The 22,408-nt window shown below is 39.1% G+C and overlaps 2 protein-coding genes and 1 long non-coding RNA gene across 5 annotated transcripts; 1 reads left to right on the top strand and 2 right to left on the bottom strand.

The window, feature by feature from the left end:
• Positions 1 to 1,661: 1,661 nt before the first annotated feature.
• LOC120799200 lies at positions 1,662 to 8,142 on the top strand. The gene is made up of 4 exons (XR_005708796.1): positions 1,662 to 1,937; positions 5,593 to 5,676; positions 6,452 to 6,658; positions 7,394 to 8,142. It is a non-coding gene; the product is annotated as an uncharacterized LOC120799200 (long non-coding RNA).
• Positions 6,070 to 15,932, bottom strand: napepld (N-acyl phosphatidylethanolamine phospholipase D). Of its 3 annotated transcripts, none has more exons than XM_040144124.1 (10): positions 15,617 to 15,932; positions 11,917 to 11,992; positions 10,662 to 10,775; positions 10,250 to 10,390; positions 8,839 to 9,063; positions 8,611 to 8,714; positions 8,290 to 8,455; positions 7,847 to 7,995; positions 7,387 to 7,501; positions 6,070 to 6,631 (listed from the first exon to the last, which is right to left on the bottom strand). In XM_040144124.1, exons 1-10 carry the CDS (start codon positions 15,757 to 15,759, stop codon positions 6,500 to 6,502), a joined length of 1,365 nt encoding a protein of 454 aa, XP_040000058.1. In that variant the 5' UTR covers positions 15,760 to 15,932; the 3' UTR covers positions 6,070 to 6,499. The 3 variants fall into 3 exon arrangements, with proteins under 3 accessions (XP_040000058.1, XP_040000075.1, XP_040000067.1); XM_040144141.1 differs by lacking the exon at positions 15,617 to 15,932 and adding an exon at positions 15,397 to 15,499; XM_040144133.1 differs by lacking the exon at positions 15,617 to 15,932 and adding an exon at positions 14,287 to 14,602.
• Positions 15,933 to 16,462: 530 nt separating this feature from the next.
• yeats4 (YEATS domain containing 4) lies at positions 16,463 to 19,114 on the bottom strand. Its single transcript, XM_040144152.1, has 7 exons — positions 18,836 to 19,114; positions 18,525 to 18,644; positions 18,291 to 18,357; positions 17,961 to 18,055; positions 17,496 to 17,585; positions 17,134 to 17,221; positions 16,463 to 16,927 (listed from the first exon to the last, which is right to left on the bottom strand). The coding sequence occupies exons 1-7, from the start codon at positions 18,884 to 18,886 to the stop codon at positions 16,758 to 16,760; spliced, it is 681 nt and encodes a 226-aa protein (XP_040000086.1). The 5' UTR covers positions 18,887 to 19,114; the 3' UTR covers positions 16,463 to 16,757.
• Between the last annotated feature and the right edge of the window lie 3,294 nt (positions 19,115 to 22,408).

The raw sequence follows: 22,408 nt of genomic DNA, 5'->3' as shown, positions 1-22,408 counted from the left end.
GTATTTCTTTCAACAGCACTTACCTCTGCTTCGTGACTTTTGCCGACTGCGAGGCATAAACGCAGGCATTACGGGTCTTCCGTTGCTGCTTTGCGTCCCTATTTAAAAACTCTTTCTCCCTGCGCATGTCATCATACAGGATGAACATTTTTTTCTGTTCAGTTACAGTTTCAGATTCCACAAAAACCACATTTAGCCCTTTTTGACCATTTTTTTAATGTAACATCCCCCATAATTTCCAGTAGATAGTGCTGTACTGCACTGGACCGCGTTGTGCTTGATGTCAGCTTATATTTTGCGTTGGCGTCACAGTAATGGCTCCCAACCTTTTTAATTTCTGACCAATCATCATAGGGTATGACCTGATTGTGAGCACTGTGAGAAGAGATCGTTTTTTTTATTTTTTTCAAGATTGTTTCAATTAAATAAAGATGTGGGTTAAAAAAGAAAGTTGATGGCAGAAATGATCATCAGTCTACAGCTACAGTTTCTTTCTTATTCATCTTAAGATATTTTCTTAAAGGTGGTTCATCTTTAACAAGAAGCCTTTAACAAGCCAGCCCCCCTTCTTCCAATCATTGTTTTTGGTTTTATTCTACTCTTTTCAAACCTTGGATTTCTTCCTTCCACTTCCCGTCAAATCAAAACCGACACTGAAACTTGCCTCTGCGTCAGCGCATGGAGGATGTGTGAGTGGGCGATTCAGTCAGCCAGTGTCCCTCCGATCAAGTAGATGTTTTGTAAGTTTTTAGTAAAAGTCCATCAGAACTTGTATTGACAGAGGCACCTGTTATGCGCAAGGGGGAGTCTTTATTAGGTTTTTTTAAGGGTAATTATTTGTAAAAATATTTTCTGCTGTTAGTCAAAGACAATATTTTCACAGGAACAAACAAGGGTTTTCCTGCTCCTGACTCTCAGACTTAAGGTATGTAACCAGAGACTAAAATGTACCCTTGGCTTATCTCAGCTCTACTCACGTTATATTGGTACCCACTTAAAATAGCAGAAAACTATATGTAAAGACTCTCTCATACAACCGCAGTATGCTCTTCTCAGATCTCTTTTACAGGGACAAACAACCTTTAATATGAGTTTTCCACGGGAGAGAATCCCATCCAGACCACAAGCTCTTCCTGTTTCGGCATGAATGCAGCCATTAAATAAACCTGATGCGTGCTGTGCTGACAATTGATGCACCCAATGTCATACTTCTAAACAATGAGATCAACTGTGATTTACCGAATAATCAAATCTGGCGTTTCATTCTACTAGACTTCCACTTTTTGAGAAAAAAAAGTATCCTCAAACACCAAATTAATGACATTATTGGCCCTCATAAACAATATAACAGTAATGTTTAGATATTGTGTTTAAATACATAGGGATATAGTGATCTAGGAAACTCCTCATAATCACAGCTTTGTTATAAAATCCCTAAACTTGGGTAAATTGATGTAAACCAATAATGTCAGGAAACACTTTTAGCCATATTTTTAAATGCAAGGTGAGAAAACCTTGCAGACACTGCCACCTTATGTCGTTCTTATCACCGTGCAAAGTGCGAGTGGGGAACGCAAGGAGAAGTTCAAGCAGATGCCGTGATGATCGTTTGTTGCAGAACCCGGGGGGGGGGGGCAGAATAGCCCTTTAAATCCCTGGAGAGGAGGGAGGTGAGGATTTGACTAGATACACCTGTGTCTCCTGGGGGAGGGGAAGTAAAAAAAAAAAAAAAAAGACGAAAAGAGTGTGCTGGGGAGATATTTAAGATGTCTTTGAAAGAGGGGATCTAGTTGCTGTATCTCCTAAAAAAAAAAAAAAAAATTGTAGTAGTGAAGAAAAAGCTGCGAGGCAGTTTCAAGAACCGGCTGGATTTTATGGATTTCCCCGGCCAACCATGTGCTGCTGGCGGTGCGCCGATGGAGAGACCTCCGGAGCAGGTCTGGATGAATATTCGATGTATTTTCTCTCTGTTTGTTTTTTTTTTTTTTTAATTTGCTTGTTTGTCAGCACTATTACACAGAAAGTACTGAACCCATTTGCACCGAACTTGTCGGAAGGGGGTCGGGCATTGGCCGGGGAAGAACCCATAGCAGTTTGCGGCAGACCCGGATCATTTAATACGAATTCCCGTTTGTTTTTCCTCTGAAGTCTGGTGTATGTTGTTGTATGACATTGGCCTAAGAGGAGGTCTGCGCTATACTCAGCGCATTTTCTCGTTTTTATAAGGGCTGAAAAAAAGAAGTGATTATGTTTGATGAATGCCAATAACCACGAACTGAGTACTTAGGATTGTAACTGTGTTTTTATTCAATCATCACTTGTGCAGCAGGGGTAGAAAGCAGCTTTTATTATCCACCCATCAGGTGCCCATTTAGGCTACAACACAAGTATGCATCCATGTGTTGATTTATGATGTTGAACCGTAAGTTCACGTTGCTCTGAGAGCCGCTCCTCGAATGATACCAGGTGCTTTAGAGACACGATGACAGACAGATCTGTGGTCAGATTTACAGTGAAGGGACATTAAAATCTGCTCTCCAACAATGGACCGAAAAAGTGAGTCTGACTGACAGTAGACAAAAATGAGCAATTCCTAGTTTTAACAATTAAATTGTCTCCCTTATTGTAAATATAATCACCGCACTCTTTCTACATCTGTACTCTCTTCATTACTTCAAAAGTAATTGGACAATTGATTGTAAATCCGTTTTGTGGACAGGTGTGGCCTGTTTCTTTGCTATTTCATGACAAATTAAGCAGATAAAAGGTCTGGAGATGATTCCAAGTGTTGAATTTGCATTTGGTAGCTTTTCATAGCAACACACGATATGTGGTCCAAAGAGGTGTTGATGCAAATGAAGGAGGCCATCGTTAGGTTTGTTTTGTTTTTTCAGCCCATCCGACAGATGGCAGGAACTTTAGGAGAGGCCAAATCAACACTTTGGTACATTCTTAAAAAGAAGGAATGCACTGGCGAGCTCAGCTACACCAAAAGCCCTGGAAGACCACGGAAGACAACTAAAGGGGATGATCGCAGAATTCTTTCCTGGGTGAAGAAAAATCCCTTCATAACATCAAGCCAGGTCAAGATCACTCGCGAGGAGGCAGGCGTATCATTGTCAAAGTCTACAATCAAGAGATGCCTTCATAAATCTAAAAGCAGAGGGTTTACTACAAGGTGCAAAACACTGGTAACACTCAAGAACAGAAAGGCTTAGACCTAGATTAGACTTCACCCGAAACCCTCTTAAAAAAGCCTGCCCAGATCTGGAACAAGATTCTTTGGACAGATGAAACAAAAATTAACTTGTACCAGAACGATGGGAAGAGAAGAGTATGGAGAAGGAACGGCTCATGATCCAAAGCAATAACATCATCTGTCAAAGATGGTGGAGGTAGTGTTATGGCATTGGCATGTATGGCTGGTAATGGAACTGGGTCACTGGTCTTAATGTGACTGCTGATAGAAGTATCAGGATGAATTCTGAACTGTATAGGACTATACTATCTGCTCAGATTCAGCCAAATGCTGCAAAACTGACAGGACAGTGCTTCACAGTACAGATGGATAATGACCTAAAACATACTGCGAAAGCAACCAGAGAGCTTCTCAAGGCAAAGAAATGGAATATTTAAAGTCAGTCACCTGACCTCAGCCCAACTGAGCATGCTTTAACTTACTGAAGACAAACCTGAGGGCAGAAACGCCCACAAACAAGCAGCAACCGAAGGTGGTTGCAGTAAAGGCCTGGCAAAGCATCTCAACGGAGGAAACTCAGCATTTGGTGATGTACATGGGTCCCAGGATTCAGGCAGCCATTGACTGCAAATGATTTTCATCCATTTATTAAAAATAAACTCTTTATAATTTGTAATTATGAGTTTGTCTAATTACTTTTGAGCTGCTAAAAATGAGGCACTGTATAAAAATGGCTGTAATTCCTGCACACTTAATGCGATATTTTTGTTAAACCCCCTGAATTAAAGCTAAGTTTACACTTCAATCACATCTTGACGGCTAACTTTCAAATCCACTGTGGTGGTGTACAGAGGCAAAATTAGGAAAATTGTGGCTATCCGAATATTTATGGGCATAATTGTGTGAGAACAGTGTTGTTCGTTTTTTTTTTTTTTTAATTCTGACACTTATTTCCTACAGTCAACCAACAACAGCTAATGACAGAAACTATGCCCAGGAAAACATGATTTATTATTAATTGGCTTGGCCCGAACGATAGAGTCCAAACGTTGCCCAAATGGCAGCAACCCAGCAGTAAGGCACATCAGCAGTAACAACAGTGACACATTTTATATCTCCACATATAGAGTGCATACTTAAATCGTATATGTATTAAGAGTGTGCTGTACGTATACTGATTTGGGTAAATTTAATGGGTTCCTCTGTGGACCATGCCCCCATCCCTCCACCGAGTTCGGTGCAAATCGGCTCGCTACTTCCTGCAGCTGTCACTTGTTTTGTGAAAGTGTATTAAATTTAGGGACAAAGCCTTTTAATCAGAAGTGCCTTTTATTAAGTAGCCTATGTTTAGCCCTTAATGTGGCAGTGTTTTAATACAAGACATCAGCCCACTGACGTTACGTGTAGCGTGTATTTGGGCAGTGTACAAGGTTTTCTACAGGCACCAGTGTTTAACCACTCAGGTCAATAAAAATGCAGAATCTAAAGGGTAGAGTATCTTTTCATGCCTAATGTTCATTGTTTAATGGAAAATCCACTTCATTGTTGCGGATTGACTCAAAATGCTGTCTTCTGCCAGTGTTTTGTCATTTAAAAAAAAAAAAAAAAAAATTCAGATGTGTAGGATTTACTGCTTCAGGACAAAATAGTCAAATGCTGTTTAAAATATGTTGTTGCTCAGAATAGTACACTAATGGGAATAGATGACAAAAGTGTACTAAAGGGATTTTAAAGTAACTTTCTATGATGACCCAATTTTTTTTCCTATAAGACATATATAGGTACATACAAACAAACACATTTTAAATGCAAGGTATATTTAATGGGAAATTAAGTAAAACAGATCCAATGTAAACCACAGTTAGTGCTGTTTGACCATGTAGCTATAATCAGGCTATTAAGTCAACATTGTGCTGTTATCTGTTCTCTACATTCTGGCTTTAATGATATAAAAATAAAATCACTTAGGTTGAGCACAAATTATTCTACTGCTGCTCGATGAAGCAAACACGTCTGTTAACTAAAGTTCTAAGTGCAAACATAGATCACCACACTGATAAGCAGAGAGAGAGAAAACAGGTCATTGTGCTGTGGTTTCAGAGCATCAAAAACAAATGTCTGGTGCAGGAACAATGCACAATATTTGCAGTGCATGAAGTTGAACCCAGCTCAACTTGTTCATACATCTGACAACACTTGAGATGCAGTTTCTATAAAACATACAGGTGTTGGGAGTTTATATGATAAACAGATACATTTCTTCCAAAACTTTTTTTGTCTTGTGTAGTTTTTGGTTGGCCAGAATACATTCTGAAAAAAAAGAGCATTGGTATGTGGCGTTTGCCTAGCACCAGTCTAAATATCTTAAGTTTGCTTTCGCTTTGATATTACAGCCCACAGGAAGCTGTGTCCAGCTGTGTGTGAAGATGAAGCTGCATCACACTGCCTGCAGTCGCCTGCTCAGCTTCATAGTGAAGGTTTGTCATTGAACCCTACATCGTTCCCTATGCACAAACTTTACTACTACATTAATATCTCCTTTTTAAGTGCACTGGTTACCATAGTAACTTTGGACCAGTTCCATTCACTCAATCTTAACCATTTTTATTCTGATTTGTTGATGTTCAGAAATGTCAGAATAAATCTGGTCACATTTTGGTCAATTGACGAGTAAGTTTCCACAAACCAATGACATAAGCAAGCAGATTTCTTTTTAGTGGTTGTTTTGAACTTGTTCCTCTTGATTCGGAACATTATATCTGCCAAAAAGATTTCCTCCTCCCGCCAGCATGTAGACCACAAAAACCCTTCAAATTAATTTGTCCCAAAATGCAAGTTACCACTTAGAGACACAACAAAGCCAAAGAAAATGTTCTAAAAATGAGTTTATAACTGTTTCTACTTTTGGGATTACAAAAAAAACAGGAGTTTTGATACCTGTGCTTATTTTTCATGGTTAACACTAATAAAATCTATTTAAATTCTCTTAATCTAAATCTTATGATTTTTCAACTGTACACAGCAAACTGACTGAGCTAATCTTTGCCTTTTAAAGAATTAACATTTTTATTGTGTAAACCTAACAAATCCTTATTTTTTTTAAAAATGGAGTCAGAGCTCCTCTAGGTAGTTTTGTTCACCATGTAAACATTATTGAACATTTTTCAATTTTCAGTTGGGATAAGCTACATAACATGCTTTAATCATTGAAGTCTGTCTATATATGATAAAAAGTTCTGCATTTTGTTACAGACACAAATCTACAGCAACTCAGCCCACAAAACTCGACAGAGAGGAGGATCAGTCAAAGACAGCTCCTTCCTGTGAATCTATGAGGCAAGACTCCCCATGATGCAAGGTGAAGAAGGATTCTGGTTTCAGTCCCTTCTGTTCCAGGGCCTCTCTGAGACGAACTGGCGGCTCCATATAGTACTGGACAAAAGAAGGACCAGAGAAAAAGTGAGTATCACCATACTTGAACTTAAAACAGGTTAATTTTTAGCTCAGTGCTACATGTTTTAGAGTGTTTACGACAAGCTTTTGTAAGCTGGTCTCTAACTTTCCAAGCACGTCGGTGAGCCAGAGGCTGCAGGAATAGCCTTGCAGCTTAAAAAACAATGACACCTTTGTTATGCTGTGTTACCATTTCATAATAGACTGCTAGAACACATTTTTACCTCTATAACCCCTCTCTGGTTCTAATGTTTGAAACCAGTGACGCACACGCATCAGCTGCTGTTTTATGTACAGTTTTAAAAAAAAAAAGTCAATCACTAACATTTCCTAAGATTCCTCCTAGTATCAGCACCCTAACATACACTCAGTTGTCAGTTTATTAGGTACACCTAGCTGGAGCTAATGCAATAACTTCTCCCTTTGCGAAGGTTATAACATTCAGATTTTGTTGAAACTCTTTCAGAGAGGTGTTCATTTTAGAGGATTTAGTTTGTACTCAAAGCTGTTTGTTATTTAGCCTTCTCTCTTCATCGATACAAATGGGCTGGACAAAATAATGGAAACACCTGTCAGTATATTGCAGTACAGTTAAACAGCATCTCAAACTGCAGCCTCCAAAATGAACACACATCAATGATAACCTTAGGAAAAAACACTTACTTGAGTGTACACATCATAATTGTCAAAGCATCACTAAATCATAATCATTAACTATGTCTGTATACCCCTACCTCATAGGCAAGCGCAAAGGTCCCCCAGTGAATGGCCACAGACTGTTTGGCCTGAAGGTCCTGGTGAATCTGAACAGCCTCCGCTGGATCTACATGCTGCCCCTGCATCACATCCCTGAAAAACCAGGAGTATTCAGATGTTCTTACATGTCTGTCTCTGTAACAATGGTTATGTATGTTGTTATATACAGTACAATATAATTAAAGAATTTGATTTGTAAATTGTACGATTTAAAGATTGCATTTCTATTTGTTCAAGTGTCACACAGAAGAAACGTGTTTTACCCTCAGTGGCCACTTCATGTAGGTACAAACGTACAATCTATGATAATTCAATACATCAGCTAGACATAAATTCTAATTCCACGACCTTTATAATGTTCCCTTTTTTGAGATGTGTCAGAAATGTGTATAGTCAATAGTTACAGCTGGTGTTCCATTGGACTACATTAGATTGTACCTGGGTAAGTACGCTCCGATCGGGATTGCTGCGAGGTCAAATGGTCCAAAGCGTCGTCCTATCTCCTGGAAGGAAGCGCAGTAGCCAGTATCACCAGCGAAGAAGAATCGATGGTCCGGACCCAAAATAGACCAGCTGCCCCATAAAGACTGAAAGAAATAAAAACATGTCCCTTTCCTCTTTGTATGTACTGATTCAGCTTTGAATTTAAAATTGGCTGAAGGAATAAATTGTTTCATTTAACTGCCAAGATGTACAAGAAGTCACTGATTCGGCTCAGATATAGATGCTTTTAAGATACGGTGAATTTTACAATTGCTAAATATAATGTAATGTCTGATACTTATTACTGGTTTATTGTCAATGCAATTGGCCAAATAAACACAATTTTTAAAAAGGCAGCAGTTAACATGTTATGAGCCATAATTCTAATCAACGATTACCTTGTTATCATCCAGAGCTGTGCGTTTGCTCCAGTGCTGGGACGGTGTACAGACAAATGTCACGTCGTCATGACCCGGGACACAGTTCTCCTCCCACCAGTCCAGCTCCATCACATTCTCACAGCCCATTTTCACCATCCAGTCCATCAAACCCAGCGGAACAAACCTGCAAAACGCACACTGGTCATACTAAACTTTAAGGCCCATTTGACTTTTCTTGTGTGCAAAAAAAGTGCACTAAAAGAGACAGTGGTTGAGAGTCAGCTTAAATACATAAACGACAAATGTAGTAGAGTTTGGATCTCGATTTGTCACACTTACCAGCGTAACTCTCCACCAAAGCGTGTGTTAAGACTGGCCACAGATCCAGCGTCCAGATGGTCATAATGAGAATGACTGATGACGACAGCATCGATCCTGGGCAGCTGTTGCCAGGAGAGGACCAGGGAAAACAGGTAGAAGGAGTCAAATAAATTAATTTGGTTTGTTATTGTTTTATTAGAGGAAATTGCTGAAATAATGGAAAATTAAAAACAAAAAGTACTGAACCTGTTCAACAGTGCAGGGGGGCCCTCGGTACCTTTTGGGCCCCATGAACTGGAAAGGCGAGGCCCTCTGGCTGAAGATTGGGTCTGTCAGAATATTCAGTCCATCCATTTCAACCAGAACTGTGGCGTGACCCAGCCAGGTGACTCTCAGACCAGGACCAGAGTCAGACAGGTCTGGGTTCTGGACAAAGTATGGTTCCATCACTGGGAGCTCACCATCCAGGACCTGGAGGAAGAGGATGGACCAGCAACAGAAAGGGGTTGACAGGAAAGAAGGCAGAAACACAGATGAGGCGAAACAGGGCGAGATAGCATGAAAGAGGTTGGATTAAAACAACCACATATTTATTATGAGGAAGTGTTTCAGTCTTATGACCTTGTCTGATCATACTTTTCAATAATGAACCATAGTCCCCGCTCATCCTGAGAAGAGAGTCACTGTTTTCAGCGCCTTTGGCTCTTCTTGAAACACAGGAGTCGGCATGTTTGTGTTGCTACTTGCAAGATGTATTCAACATCATAAGGATAGACAACTGAGGTCAGATTATTCTTTTGTTTACAAGAATACCCTGGCTCTACTCTAAAAAGCCCTTTGAACAACTTAATTTTGTGTGACTTCGTTTAATTTCTCTCTGCACAGTAGTCATACGAGTAGTTTACAAGGCTACGTCCTAACACACTATACGTTTAGAGAATGTTGCCAGCTGTTTTTCCATCATTGTAGTTCTGACCTATGACCTCTGGTAGTTGATTAGTACGCCTGTTTTTCTAGGCTTCACACAACAACAAAACACTGTGCAATCTGTGCAAATAAGGGGTTAAACAGTTTTCTATTGCTGCGTGAAAGCAGCCTTTGAAGCCTGTTAAGCCCCCACTGAGCTCAGCAAGGTTTCCACCAGTTGCTAAAAATACTGTGTGGGTTGTGAGAGTCGACAAAGGGCAATGCTCCTACATACAGAAGTGAGAAAGATGAGCTCATAATACTAATCACTACGACGGTAATACAAGTAAAAATCTTAGGCTTGAAAAAATTTCATACATAACTTTTAAATAGTCAAGTATTTTAGTCAGCTCACTCCGCCGACAGTTTGACGTTTTTAATGTCTTCTGCCATCATGCTAAATTTCAGCTCTTCCAATCCATACTTTTAGTAACTATAAAATTCATTGTCTATTAGCTTCCTAAAAGTGTTTAAGAGGGTGAGTTTTGCGTGGGGTTGTCTTCCACATCCTCTGCTATATATTGAATTGGGATGGTTATATTTAAAACAATTCCTATTTTTAGATTCATCAATCTGACACTAATCATTCAGTGAAGTCCTGTTGGGCCCATAAATTATTTGTGACATTATGTACAAAGCAAAAAGTGTAGTTAATAGTAAACTGCAAAATTTTGGTCTAACAGTTACCCACCTCTTTATTAGTTGGTACATTGCTGTGGTTTTTATCCAGCAACAAGAACCTGAGCAGCATAGAGTAGGAAGGAAATTGCCATGTGGACCAGGGGTTGGTCCAGCGGCCATGTTTGTCCCGACAGGACTTTGTCACTTCCTCCTGCAATCAAGAATAAACAATGGCATTTTACTGCAAGGGGAGAACGCATGGTCAAGAGTTATAGTAATTTCAAAAGTCAGATAAAAGTTTAGAGATAAAAACAACACATAAAATACAAGAAATATATAACTGGAGATGTGCCATGTTGATGGAGGGAGTTTATGGAAATGAAGAGATTTGAGGCGGGCTGAGGTGACAGTGGAAGAGCAGGTATGTTTGTGTTTCAGGTAGAGAAGGAGGTTTTAGGGGAGAGGAGGTTTTGAGATTTTACCTCCAACCGATAGTCCAGGCGGAAGCTCTTGCGGGAGGAGCGGGAGGAGCTGCTCTTCCTCGGGGTACGAGGATCCACTTCTCCACCCTCAGCACCTCTCGATGCCATACCATCCTGGAGCAGAGGTACAAACACACACAGTGATGGAATCAATTTGCAGTCTTCAAGGCATTTGAGGGTAGGAAATAAGCACCACGGACCACATAGCCAGTCATCATTAAGCCATCATGTTTCGCTCTCAAATCTTCGCTGTGTCTGGTAAAATGCTGAAAGTGGAAAGATGACTTTGGAATAATTAATAATTTTTAGCTTCTGGTAGCCTTGAGCGCAACATTCGTGCCCTTACCACTATTTTAAATTGCCCTCCTAAACATTGTCGAACTCATGAAGGACACAATTCAGCAGAACTTCTTCCTTTTCAAAACGTGGCGCCTACATTACCCACAAGGCAACTTCAGCCGTGCCATGCTAGTAGTGGCTAGTCTATTCTTGAACTGCTAACCTTTAGCAGAGATGAGGAGCAGGCTACAGAGGTCTGGTAGGTTCACTTCTTTCTAATTCCGCACCCCCAGATTTTTTTTCATTTTTAAACTTGTAGTCCATCAGCACCCAACCGACTCTCGAGCAACATCGCTTGAGGCAATTTATCAGTTTCACACAGCTCCCTCTGGGGCCACAAAATGCTGTATACAATACAACTTTTTTCACATATATAGTAGTACACACCCATCCCCCCCCAAAGAAAATCTGTAAACAGACTTTAATGTGTAAAATGGCCACTGTTCCACTTTAACAGATATCATGAGTCGAAAAACTCAACAACGGTGACTGGAAATAGATCTTTTTCATTACAGACGTTTTGACATGTCATAGAAGGACAAGCACAGGTGTGATACGCAACACTAACAACAGGTGCATTCCATTTGGATAAGCAGTCTCTGATATTCTGCATTCTGGTTCACTTGAATAGTTTACTGGGACACTTCATGGAACTGAGCCATCATTAATCTCATTAGTATTATGCTTTTCCTGCCATGACAAGTCAGGACGCCTGTGGCGAAAACGGTCCATTTCCAGCTCTTGATAGCATCTTTGCAACCATATTTGGACAGCTAAGGCCAGCAGAAATATATGTCACAAGAAAAAAACAGCTTAGAAACACGCATTTCCTCCTACTGAGTAATTTTTCTTTCAAACAAGTTACAATTAACCATACCACAGCTTGGCACCATCTAATTTGAAGTTGATGCATTACCTCCACCAGGCCTTCTCTCTCCTCCAGTGCTGCTCTGCCTGAAGATGATTGCTTCTCCATGGGCACACCAACACACCTAGCATGAACACACACACACACACACACACACGCACACTGTTACCTTTTACAAAATACTTACGAGCTGCTCCACAGTCAGTACCGTTTTTAACTGTTGGCCCTTGAGCGGCCAGGGGTCCCTTGCCTTGCTTAAAAGCAGCACCAGAAGCTGCTGAGGATGGCGACAGCGTTACACGCTCACACTAACAACCAAGTCACAAGCTGGCTCCTTTCACTCACCCTAACACTACTGCAATGATAACAGAGCATATTTAATGGCGGACAGTTGAACCATAGTAGTTTGCATATGAAACAGACGGTAATCAGATACACAGCAGGATCAACGTCACTGTATTCAAATGAAACCATTATCAGAGGTGACATTTTACTGATTCAACAGTGCACTAAATTAAATTTAACTTTGATTCAAACCTTGCTAGACAAGCGTTTATGTGTCTCAATTTTAAGATTACTTTAATCTCTTGTTTCAGGAAAGATTGAAACATGAGTTTTCAACTGGGTGTGACACAAACTACTGTTTTTACTCCTGTGTAATACTGATTAGGAAGTAACTGGAGTACTGATGCATGCAGTATACAAAAATTACGAGGGTATTCCTTGTCAAAACAGGCCACATTAGTTAAAGTGATGAGGACAGACTGTTATCATACATCTGTTTACCAATGCCAAACTGTGCCCATTAACTCATATCGTTACATCATTATAGTCCCAGTGCAACAGCTGACATGGCTCTGGCTACTTCCCCCTTGGACAGTGTCCACCTCAAAAATGGTGGTGCAGTATTAAACTGTGAGTTGAGCCCTACACTAAGCTACAGGGCTTCTTTACAGCAGAGCCGAGCCAGGCTATAAACACATTCCTTCAGAATGAAGAAGTGCAACAAACTTAAAGTAAAATAAATCAAAAGTGGAGTCAAATTAAATGAAATAAATAAAATGAAATAAAATAAAATAGTCAAACTAGACTAAGAACAAAACAAATCAACAGATACAGATCAAACAGATCACCCGGAAAGTCATTCTTTTCCATTATTTTCACCATCTCTGCTCCATTTACAAATATTTTTTTCAAAAAAGTCCTCTGTTGGCTGTAAATGTGGTCCTCGCGTGCCGTGTTACGAAGCCTGTAAGGGATTTCCACCTGTCGATTACCTTGTTTTGGTGCAGTGCGTTGCGCGTATACGTTTTAGTTCAGGAGGGTAGGACAACACCTGGATGTACTAGACACACAAATTGATGTTGGCACCTACACACTTTCCAAAGCCAGCAAACCTAATCACAGCTCCTCCCTATCCTGCTATTATCCACAGCAATCATTGTGCAGAACACGCCCTTACTAACTACTATCCAAACATGACTGACTCCTTCATGCACTTATACTTCATGAGAAAACCAATGCATCGATACAGTAATGCAACCAGCACTTGCCCTCTTTGGGGAACTCCATACATTACAACTATGGTGTCCTGATGATGCACTCAGCCTCATGAATGGACTTCAACTGCACACTACACACAAATGCTGGGAAAACAATGGAGCACTGTGGAAAAAAAAAAGAAAAAAAAGAAGATGATCTATGTAGCCAGCCAGCGTGCTCAATGTGGTCATATAAACAACAAACAGAGTCCGAAGTCAGGCTGTGGCTCATCTCTGTAGTTAAGTTCAATTCAATCTTTCTATTGAGTTAGAAGACAGGTCTCACAGCTCTTTAAAGAGAAACACAGGGCACAAATGTGCATGACTCGTGAAGAAAACCAATTACAGATGATCACATTTATCCAGCCCGGATTCTCCTCCTGCAAACAATTAAGTGACCCTAAAAATGAGCAAGTAAATAGATGATAATACTGCTGTTATCATGACGGTATTACACATAAGTCTGGACATGAATTATACGAGACCCAGTGACACTGACTGACGATCCAAAACGATAAACAGTCATAACTTGTTATTCAACTATTTCCCCTTTAAAATGTGTGGGCAGGGATTTACACAGACAGCAAAGAAAGCAGAACAATGTTGACAAAGAAACTGGCTACAAACATATGCCATATTAATATTTTTTTTTTTTTACCAAATAAAAGGAAGGAAATGTAATAATACTGCAGCACATTTTAACAAAAAAAAAAAAACCAAAAAAAAAAAACTAGCCAAGCAAAATGTGTCCCTTGGGGAAACGATAGTGAATACATAAAACAGAGATTAAAATGCCCCTGGGGATATCATAAGGCCACCCCATGCGTCGGTACATGATACACATTATGCCATTTCTTACTATTTTCAGCCAACTTACCCGAAAACTTGAACGCAACAGAATACCACCAGTTGTTTTCTCACCAAGGAGACATGTTTGTTGCGTTTACGTCAGCCACACACCGTTTGACTGCGAGCTGGGTGACATTATTAGTAGCTGTACGGTTCGCAGAGCATTTTTAAAATACGGCTTACATTACTGTCGCGTAAGTGCTGGTGAGTGTCAACGGGAAATTTCAAAGGCTGCAGTAAAAGCTATCGGTAGGATGTCTTTTTAAAAGGAAAAAGAAAAAAAAAAAAGGTACGACGTGGAGTTTTAATCATGCCGCAGGACGGTGAGGATCATTAGTCGGTACCAGCTCTGTCTCTCTGACGTCGGTGCAGGAAAAAAAAAAACAAAAAACAAAAACGTCTGATCACGTGACCGCCCGACAAAAAACTCCCGATGTGACTGCAGCCGGTTATAAAAAATAAAAAAAATAACTGACTAAAATAGTCATTAAGGGGGGAAATAATATTTACTCCTGTAAAAATAATTTTATATTCTTAAATTTTGAAATATCACTGCGTGTTATTGGAACCACCGCTACTCGTACAGGTTCTCTTGAATAATTTGGTAAAGAAAATGACCACTAATGGTACTAATATTAATAACAATGATAATAATAATAATAATAATGTTTTAAAAGTAGCTGAGTGACTTATTTACTCTCTTTAAAAAATTATATATAAATATATATTTATATTTCATTGCTTAGTTAATGATTTCATTATGTCCTTATTAATTTATTGGTATATTTTTTAATAAAGAGGAAATGTGTACTTTTATTTATCTAATTTGCTATTCATGTATTCCATCACTTAATTAATTATTTCACTGTTTATTTAACGATCTAACTTTGACCCATCTGGTCTTGCACTGGAAACAAATTGTGAGGCCATGCGGTGGAGGTCAAGGATTTAAAATCTACAACTGGATTACAATGCGATCCCTTGAAATAAAATGCGCTGGTTTTGAATGGGCCTAATCGGCGCCGCTGTTTCATCTACTTGGACGTGCCAATGACGCCGACGAGGATCTTCCAATGAATCATTCTATGAACTAACCGTGTTAAATTAATTGACATGTTCAGGTGAGGCAATAACTCACAGCCACTCTCATTCACTGCAAAAGTCACTGCACATTTCTACCCGGACAACGGCGTTTCAATCTGGGCGCTTTTGAAGGGAGCTGAGGAAAAAAAGGTGTGGAGCAACGGTTCAAATCCTGGACCAACGCACTCTGCTATGCTACACTACCGCCACGAGGGGGTCTTTGTCTATATATTTTTGACCTATTCATAGAAAAGGTGACATCGTAAAAAACTTACCTTGAGTTCCTTTTCCTAACGAAGGACACCTGGGGGGATGTTAACCCGAGCAGACTCGCTTCATTCAGTCGCTTGGTGTTCTTACTAAACTTACAGCCGCACGCCGGCAACAAACGTACAGACCTGCACAACAATGTTTCCATTCTAAGTCTTTGTATTTGACCATATTTGCTGATAGGTTTTAAAATGCCAGAGGACACAAAAGTTACACGACAGCAAAGCTCAAGTGAAGTTGCTGAGCGTCCGGAATCCGGACATCAAAAGTTGTTTGAACTTCCTGCCAGACGCCTTCATGGACTCTCGGAAATCCGACACTCGGCTGTAACGACAACTGTAATATCAAACTTTGACTAAAATATATACAGATATATACTTTTAGGTGATTTTAAAAAAAATTTCCCCCCTTTTTTTCTTCTGCAGAATGTTTGCTTTGTTAAAATGTAAGGTGGATCCTGAATAGTTTTTGCACAGAGAAAACTTTTCATTAAATTCCACAGGTCTCTTGCAGAGAGAACTGATTATAGGGATATTTATATGGCAACTCTTATCCTTAAAGCACCCTGTGCTATCAGGTAGTATAGTAGTTACTTGAATCTGGACAGGAAACTTTTTTTCTCCATTTCAGTTCTTTGATGCAATCTAACTTCATGGTTACACTGCGTGAAAAACACAATAATGTAGTAGTAGTAGTCACTGCAGCAGCTGACAGGTTATGAATTCCCAAACCCTCGTTCTGCTTGTTCTCTATTGCAGTGACAAGGTTTGGTGTGAATGTCCTCCCATGGACCCCGACCAGCATATCACTACTGGTCTGAACAGAACAACAGAAGAAACCTACACGAGCGATACTATGAACACATTTACTTTACATAGAAAACGACAGAAACAGTAAAAAACAACAATGAATGTGCTATTCACGTTGAATTCTTAAGGGGGGTCATTGTCAAGGATAAGCCTGGTTTCAATACACCGTGATGTTTGGTAAAAAAAGCATAAACAAATCATAAAATGACAGGAACTCTACCATTACCATTCACCACAAAAACAGATCACGACAACGCAGTTGTTTCTTTCAAATCAGGGATAAAGTCAGGAGCCCTGCCGAATGATCGTGCTCATGTGTGTTTTGTTTGTCCATTTGTCAGTGCTCTTTGTGGTCTCCATCCTCCTCCAGTTTCCTGATCTCTGCCTTCAGGTGGTTGATGTTTTCTCTGCTGGCTTTTAGTTTGTCTTTCAGCTCTGCGATCTCCTGGCTGGTTCTCTTCTTTGCTGCTTCCATTTTCTCCTTGGTCCTCTGCTCCAGCTCACCGACTGCGGACACAGGCAGGTAAACACACATAAACACGATGACAGTGCCTCAAATTCCTCAAATGTTGCTCTTCAGTACAGAGGCACGTACTAGATCTCCCTCATCCACTGCATTCAGGTCAACGACAAGATTTGGCTGATGTGACAAAACTAGTCTATATGCAAACACTTGTGTATTGTGTATCTGTGTTCATTGTGTGTGCACATACACTCTGTCTCGTGCTTGTATGCTCCCAGGGTGAGTTGTCTTGATGTGGTCAGTAGCTGCTGCATCATGGCTGTGGGATCTTGGAAGATCTGAGAGAAAACACATCACTTATATCTTTTTCACTCCATCATAGTTCTCTTTTTAAAACCAAACCTCCTCGACACGTTTCATCTATTACATCAAATTACTGAGACCCTGTGGTCATGGCAGTTTGATTAATCAAAGTTCCACATGTTTGAAAACACGTTATTAATGTCATTTACCATTTATGAGGAGGAGAGATTGAATATTAGTACATTTTCACTGTCAACAAACATAGAAATTATTGCAGTATAGTAAGCTGCAGCATGAAAGTAGGGGTACCATTTCATCATAGAATTCAGAGACAACTGTCTTCTTAGGCATGGCACTGGAGTCTGACTGGAACAGCTTCAGGAGATGGTACAGAGTCACCTAACACACACACACACACACACACACACACACACACACACACACACACACACACACACACACACAAATCCATATCAAAATGCATACATACAGGGAAGTTAAGTAAAATGACTGTGTACTCACTTTTTTTTTTTTAACTAAATACCAATTCTTACCATATGCTGACTGTTTAGTATTTTTAATTATACTTTAAGATGAAAAGCAGCTAATCGCAGCTCAAAATAATATCATTAAGATGCCTTCCTTTTCTTTGGGTACAAAATGTTGCCATACATTCAAGTAATTTACATCTACGGCATTAAGATCAGCACATGTGTCGTATGGAGCTGGAACACATTCTTTGAAATTACTGTGTCTACTAGTGGCGGCTCTTACGGGTCTCTCGTTGGGGTCAATGAAGAAGATCTTGATGATGATCTCGAACTCGCCCCAGCCCGTCTCTGTGATCTCATATGGAGGCTTTGTCACCACTGGAAGGCAGAGAAATGGTAAATAAGACAGACATACAATTCAGTCTGCGTCACAACTGAAGCAGGGTAAAACCTCATAACAAGTACAACCATTATGTACCTGCCAATATTTTTAAACATGTTGTTCTTATTCTTATTGCACTTGTCAAATTTTCATTTTTACATAATTAAGTACAATCCAAAGGAAACAACGTCTCTTCTCTGACAATAGAAACTAATGCAAAGGTCTCCTAACCTCTCAGTGGGTTACCATAGCTCTCATGTAGCTTGAACTGGATCTTCTTCACATAAGCTGACATGTCCTGGAAGAACAACGTAATGCATTTATATAAAAAATCAAGTTAAAACCTTCAACCTGACAGTGGTCATTGGCTGGTCATTTTCTTTTCAACCAATTACAGTCTGTCAGTATAAACTGCAGTGTTTCATAGACCTGGCTGAGGCCCCGTTACAAATCTGGATGTCTAACCTCATTTCTGTAAGGCTTCACATAGACAGACCACTGATGAGTGTGTCCATCCTCCTCTCTCTTCTTCCCAAAGTAGCGGGCAACGTTCCCAAACACAATGGGCTTCACAATCGTCACTCCCTGCAGTTAACAGAGAAAACACATAATATCGGAAACTGATATAGATGTATTACCATTAAAACACTACTACATTGTGACTATATGAATTATGCCACGTTATCTGATAAATCTGCGTTACCAAAATGTCTTCACTTGGTTATTTTAACCATAAAAAAAACCCGCCAGACTACTCTAGTGTGACGATACATTACCTTAACTCGCCCCCCGGAATCTGGACCAAATTCAGTCATCTTTTTGAACATAGTACAGTGAAGTTGATCCCGTGGTACACTCTATTGGACTCTTCTCGTTCCACAGCGTGTATTCGCATTTAATAGACCTGCCATTTAAGCATCAAAAGTATGCTTTACATAGCAGCAATCTCATTTCAAAACGCCAGCCAAACAAGCGCCGGAAGTGGCGAGTGTGACGTGTTTAGCTGTCCGATAGGAGTGTGACAGAGACACTAAGGTTCCAGGTGATGGAGGCAATATCACCGGGCAAGTAGGATATTGCACGTATCAAATCTTAAAAATATTTATTTGGATAATTATTTCCTAGTTCGCTCACACACACTGCAAATGCGGTTTTAGCTTTCGTTACATTTCTTAATATTGCAAAAATAATTTGACAAAAACTTTATTCGGTTATACAAGTTTGATCTAACCACAAGACTTACGTAAAATATTTACGTTAAGTGCCCGGATCTGTACTCTAGTTTCGATCATGTTTCTATTCCCGTAGAATTACACCTAAAAACAATCGATCCGGGAGAAAGCAGCGGGGGTGGGGGTGCTCAGATAATATTAAAAAAGTTGTGGACGATAATGTACAAAGGAAAGCCAAAAAGCCAAAGTCTATTTGGAGATGTTTTATTTTTGAAACCAACGACCATTTGATTATTTTGGCTACTCTGTCTCTTTCCCCTACAGGAAATGTGCAAACATTTACTAAGAATACGACATTACTGGCAATGGCACAGGGTAAAAGGTCCCCAGTGGAAATAAACTAGAATTGACCCAATCAATCTATAAAACCAAGTTACATTTATCACACATACTAGTAAAACTGAGTGCATTACTTCAACTGTTGTAAAACTGTTTTAAAGTCACGTGGCCCTGAGAAGTTGTCCATCTTTTAATTGGGCAAATCTGCATCAACTATGCTGATCAATTATTACATTTACAGTGAGAAATAACTGAATTGAGAATGACCGATTATGGATCAAGTTTGAGGTTTCCTCCATGTTACAGCTTAGTTTTAATTTGGGGTCTCACTCAGCAAAATTTAAAAAAACATTTACAGTCTATTCCAGACAATGAAAAAGTAGCTGAAGATCTGTTAATGACTATTGAAAACATATCTTACATTATTCAAGTGAAATCCTGAAAAAATGAAAGAAAACAAAAAACACACAAAAAAAGAGATACTTTCCAACATATTGTGGTAAAGTATTGGTCTCGCTTGATGCAGCAGAATTAGCCAGACTTTCTCTGGATCAGACTGTTTCTTCTTCTGCAGTACCTGTAGACCTGAAAACACTTACCTTCAGTGCTGTGGAAAGAAGTTAGTATGCAACTACTAATTGTCAAACTATTTTTTTTTTTTTTTACTGAAAACCATGCACACAGACGTCCCTATTCTGGCTGATCAGATTTCTGCTCAGGCTGACATTTGGATGGAGCTGTGTTGGGAGTTTGCTTAGGTCACAATAGTCAAAGTAAAGCATCATACCCCTCTATGTGCAACGGAAGTGGGAAAAGGACCTCCCATCAATCATTACCTGTACATGCATACACAGCCCCAAGAAGAGGTCCAGTCAGCCAAAATAATTAAAAACCAGGGGTGTGTAGGGGCTTTTAAGTGCATTATCATTTTTAAGGAATTGTTCAACTGGCATGAACATTTTCCCCTGAAGTACCCCACTTTTTGCACATTGTTTATTGTATCAATATTAACCTTTATGAATATAAAACACTCTTTCATAAGTATACTGTTGGAAAAAAAAATACATGAGAATCATGAAGGTTTGAAAAATGTTTGGATTCTGTTACAATCTGACTGACCAGCTTTTCGTCAAAGTTCAGAGGGATTCCTGTGGCCATTACAATGACTAGATGGAAGTTAGGGTCCACAATTTTTACATCCATCAAATACCTGTGTAGATGCAGTATTTTAGGGGATGGTCATGGAGATTTGAAACAACACGATGGATACAAGAACATTAATCGTAACAAGTAGAACAACAAGCTCCAATAAGACGAGGGGGAAAAAACAAACAAACACAAAATAGGATTCTTCATTTTAAACAAAAATGAGGCACTGTGAGCAAACTTAACAGAAGTTGTGTTTGCTAACTTATAATAGTTTTGGTAAATTTTTCCATATTCCTTTGAAGTACAAATGAAACAAAAAGATTTATGGCACCCCCTGATGAAACACTGTTGCTGCAAACCTTGATAATTTTACATTTTTATTAACTCAAATTAAAAAACTTGTCTGAGCTTATGGTTCAAGGTCAAATTTTTAAAAAAATATATACACACACACGTATGTGTATACATATACATACACACAAACATATACACACACATATATACGCATATACATATATACATACATACACATATATACACATACATACATATATATACACATATAAACCTACATATGTATATATATATATACACACACACACACACATCTATATACACACACACACACACATACATATAAACATACACACACATAAGCATACATATGTATATATATACACACACACACACACACATACATATAAACATACACACACATATACACATGTATATATATATCTATATAGATAAATATATATACACACACAGGTAACTGAGTGCTTATTTGCCAAACCCATTATATTCAACATTTCAAACTAAAAGCTTGGTATCACAAAATGTTTACAATCACAGTCTATTTCAACATAAATGCAAGACATGAACATGATGGGTGGTGGAATAAAATGTGTTGCACTGCATAATATGACAATGTTTCTGTTACAGTGCCTTTAACAAATTGCACTGGAATGACCAGCTGTACTAAATTTGTTCCTTGTGTGTTCCGGGGCTAGACATGAACATAAACATGTTACGTTGAACATAGGAGCAAAAAAGTAACATTCACTTGCAATGGTAATTTTTCAACAAATGGGATTAATTGCTATTTGAAGTACGACCAATTCCATGTAAACTAACTACAATGGCTGCATAAATTAATATGGATTAAGACTAAGAATGATTGCAAGTCACATTAACAAAACATAACAGAAGTTTCAAAGACAATTTGGTTCGGAAATGTTCTTATGATGGCTATTCAGTGCGATTACACGTGAATCAAACATCAGAAACCACTTTGTTAACATTAATGTGCGTGTTTTTTTTCTGGGTTACAGTAAGTGGGTCCAAAGCCGCCCCAAATTGTCCAAAATGTTGCATGTACATGTAGACCTTCAACTTGTTCAAGATCTATACCAGATAGACTCCCATCCATTAATCAGAGCAAACTGCAAAATAGTGCATTCTTCTAATTTCTCTTACCTTGTAAAATGTATCCGTTCGAAGAAAAACAAAAACAAAAAAAACAAAAAACAAAAACAAAACAAAACAAGGGACTAAAGCCACTCTCAGACACAGCTAAAAAGTATTTTCTAAAAGTAGATAAGTTCAATATGAAAAACATCTTTGCAATCCAAAATATACATTTAATATAAATGAGCCAAACATGTAGAGGAAGTCACCAAATGCAGAGTG

This window comes from Xiphias gladius, chromosome 2 (genome assembly GCF_016859285.1).
Source record: "Xiphias gladius isolate SHS-SW01 ecotype Sanya breed wild chromosome 2, ASM1685928v1, whole genome shotgun sequence".
Taxonomy (NCBI): Eukaryota; Metazoa; Chordata; class Actinopteri; order Istiophoriformes; family Xiphiidae; genus Xiphias; species Xiphias gladius.
Note: the sequence above shows the minus strand (reverse complement) of the source record. Positions and strands in the feature narration are given on the sequence as shown.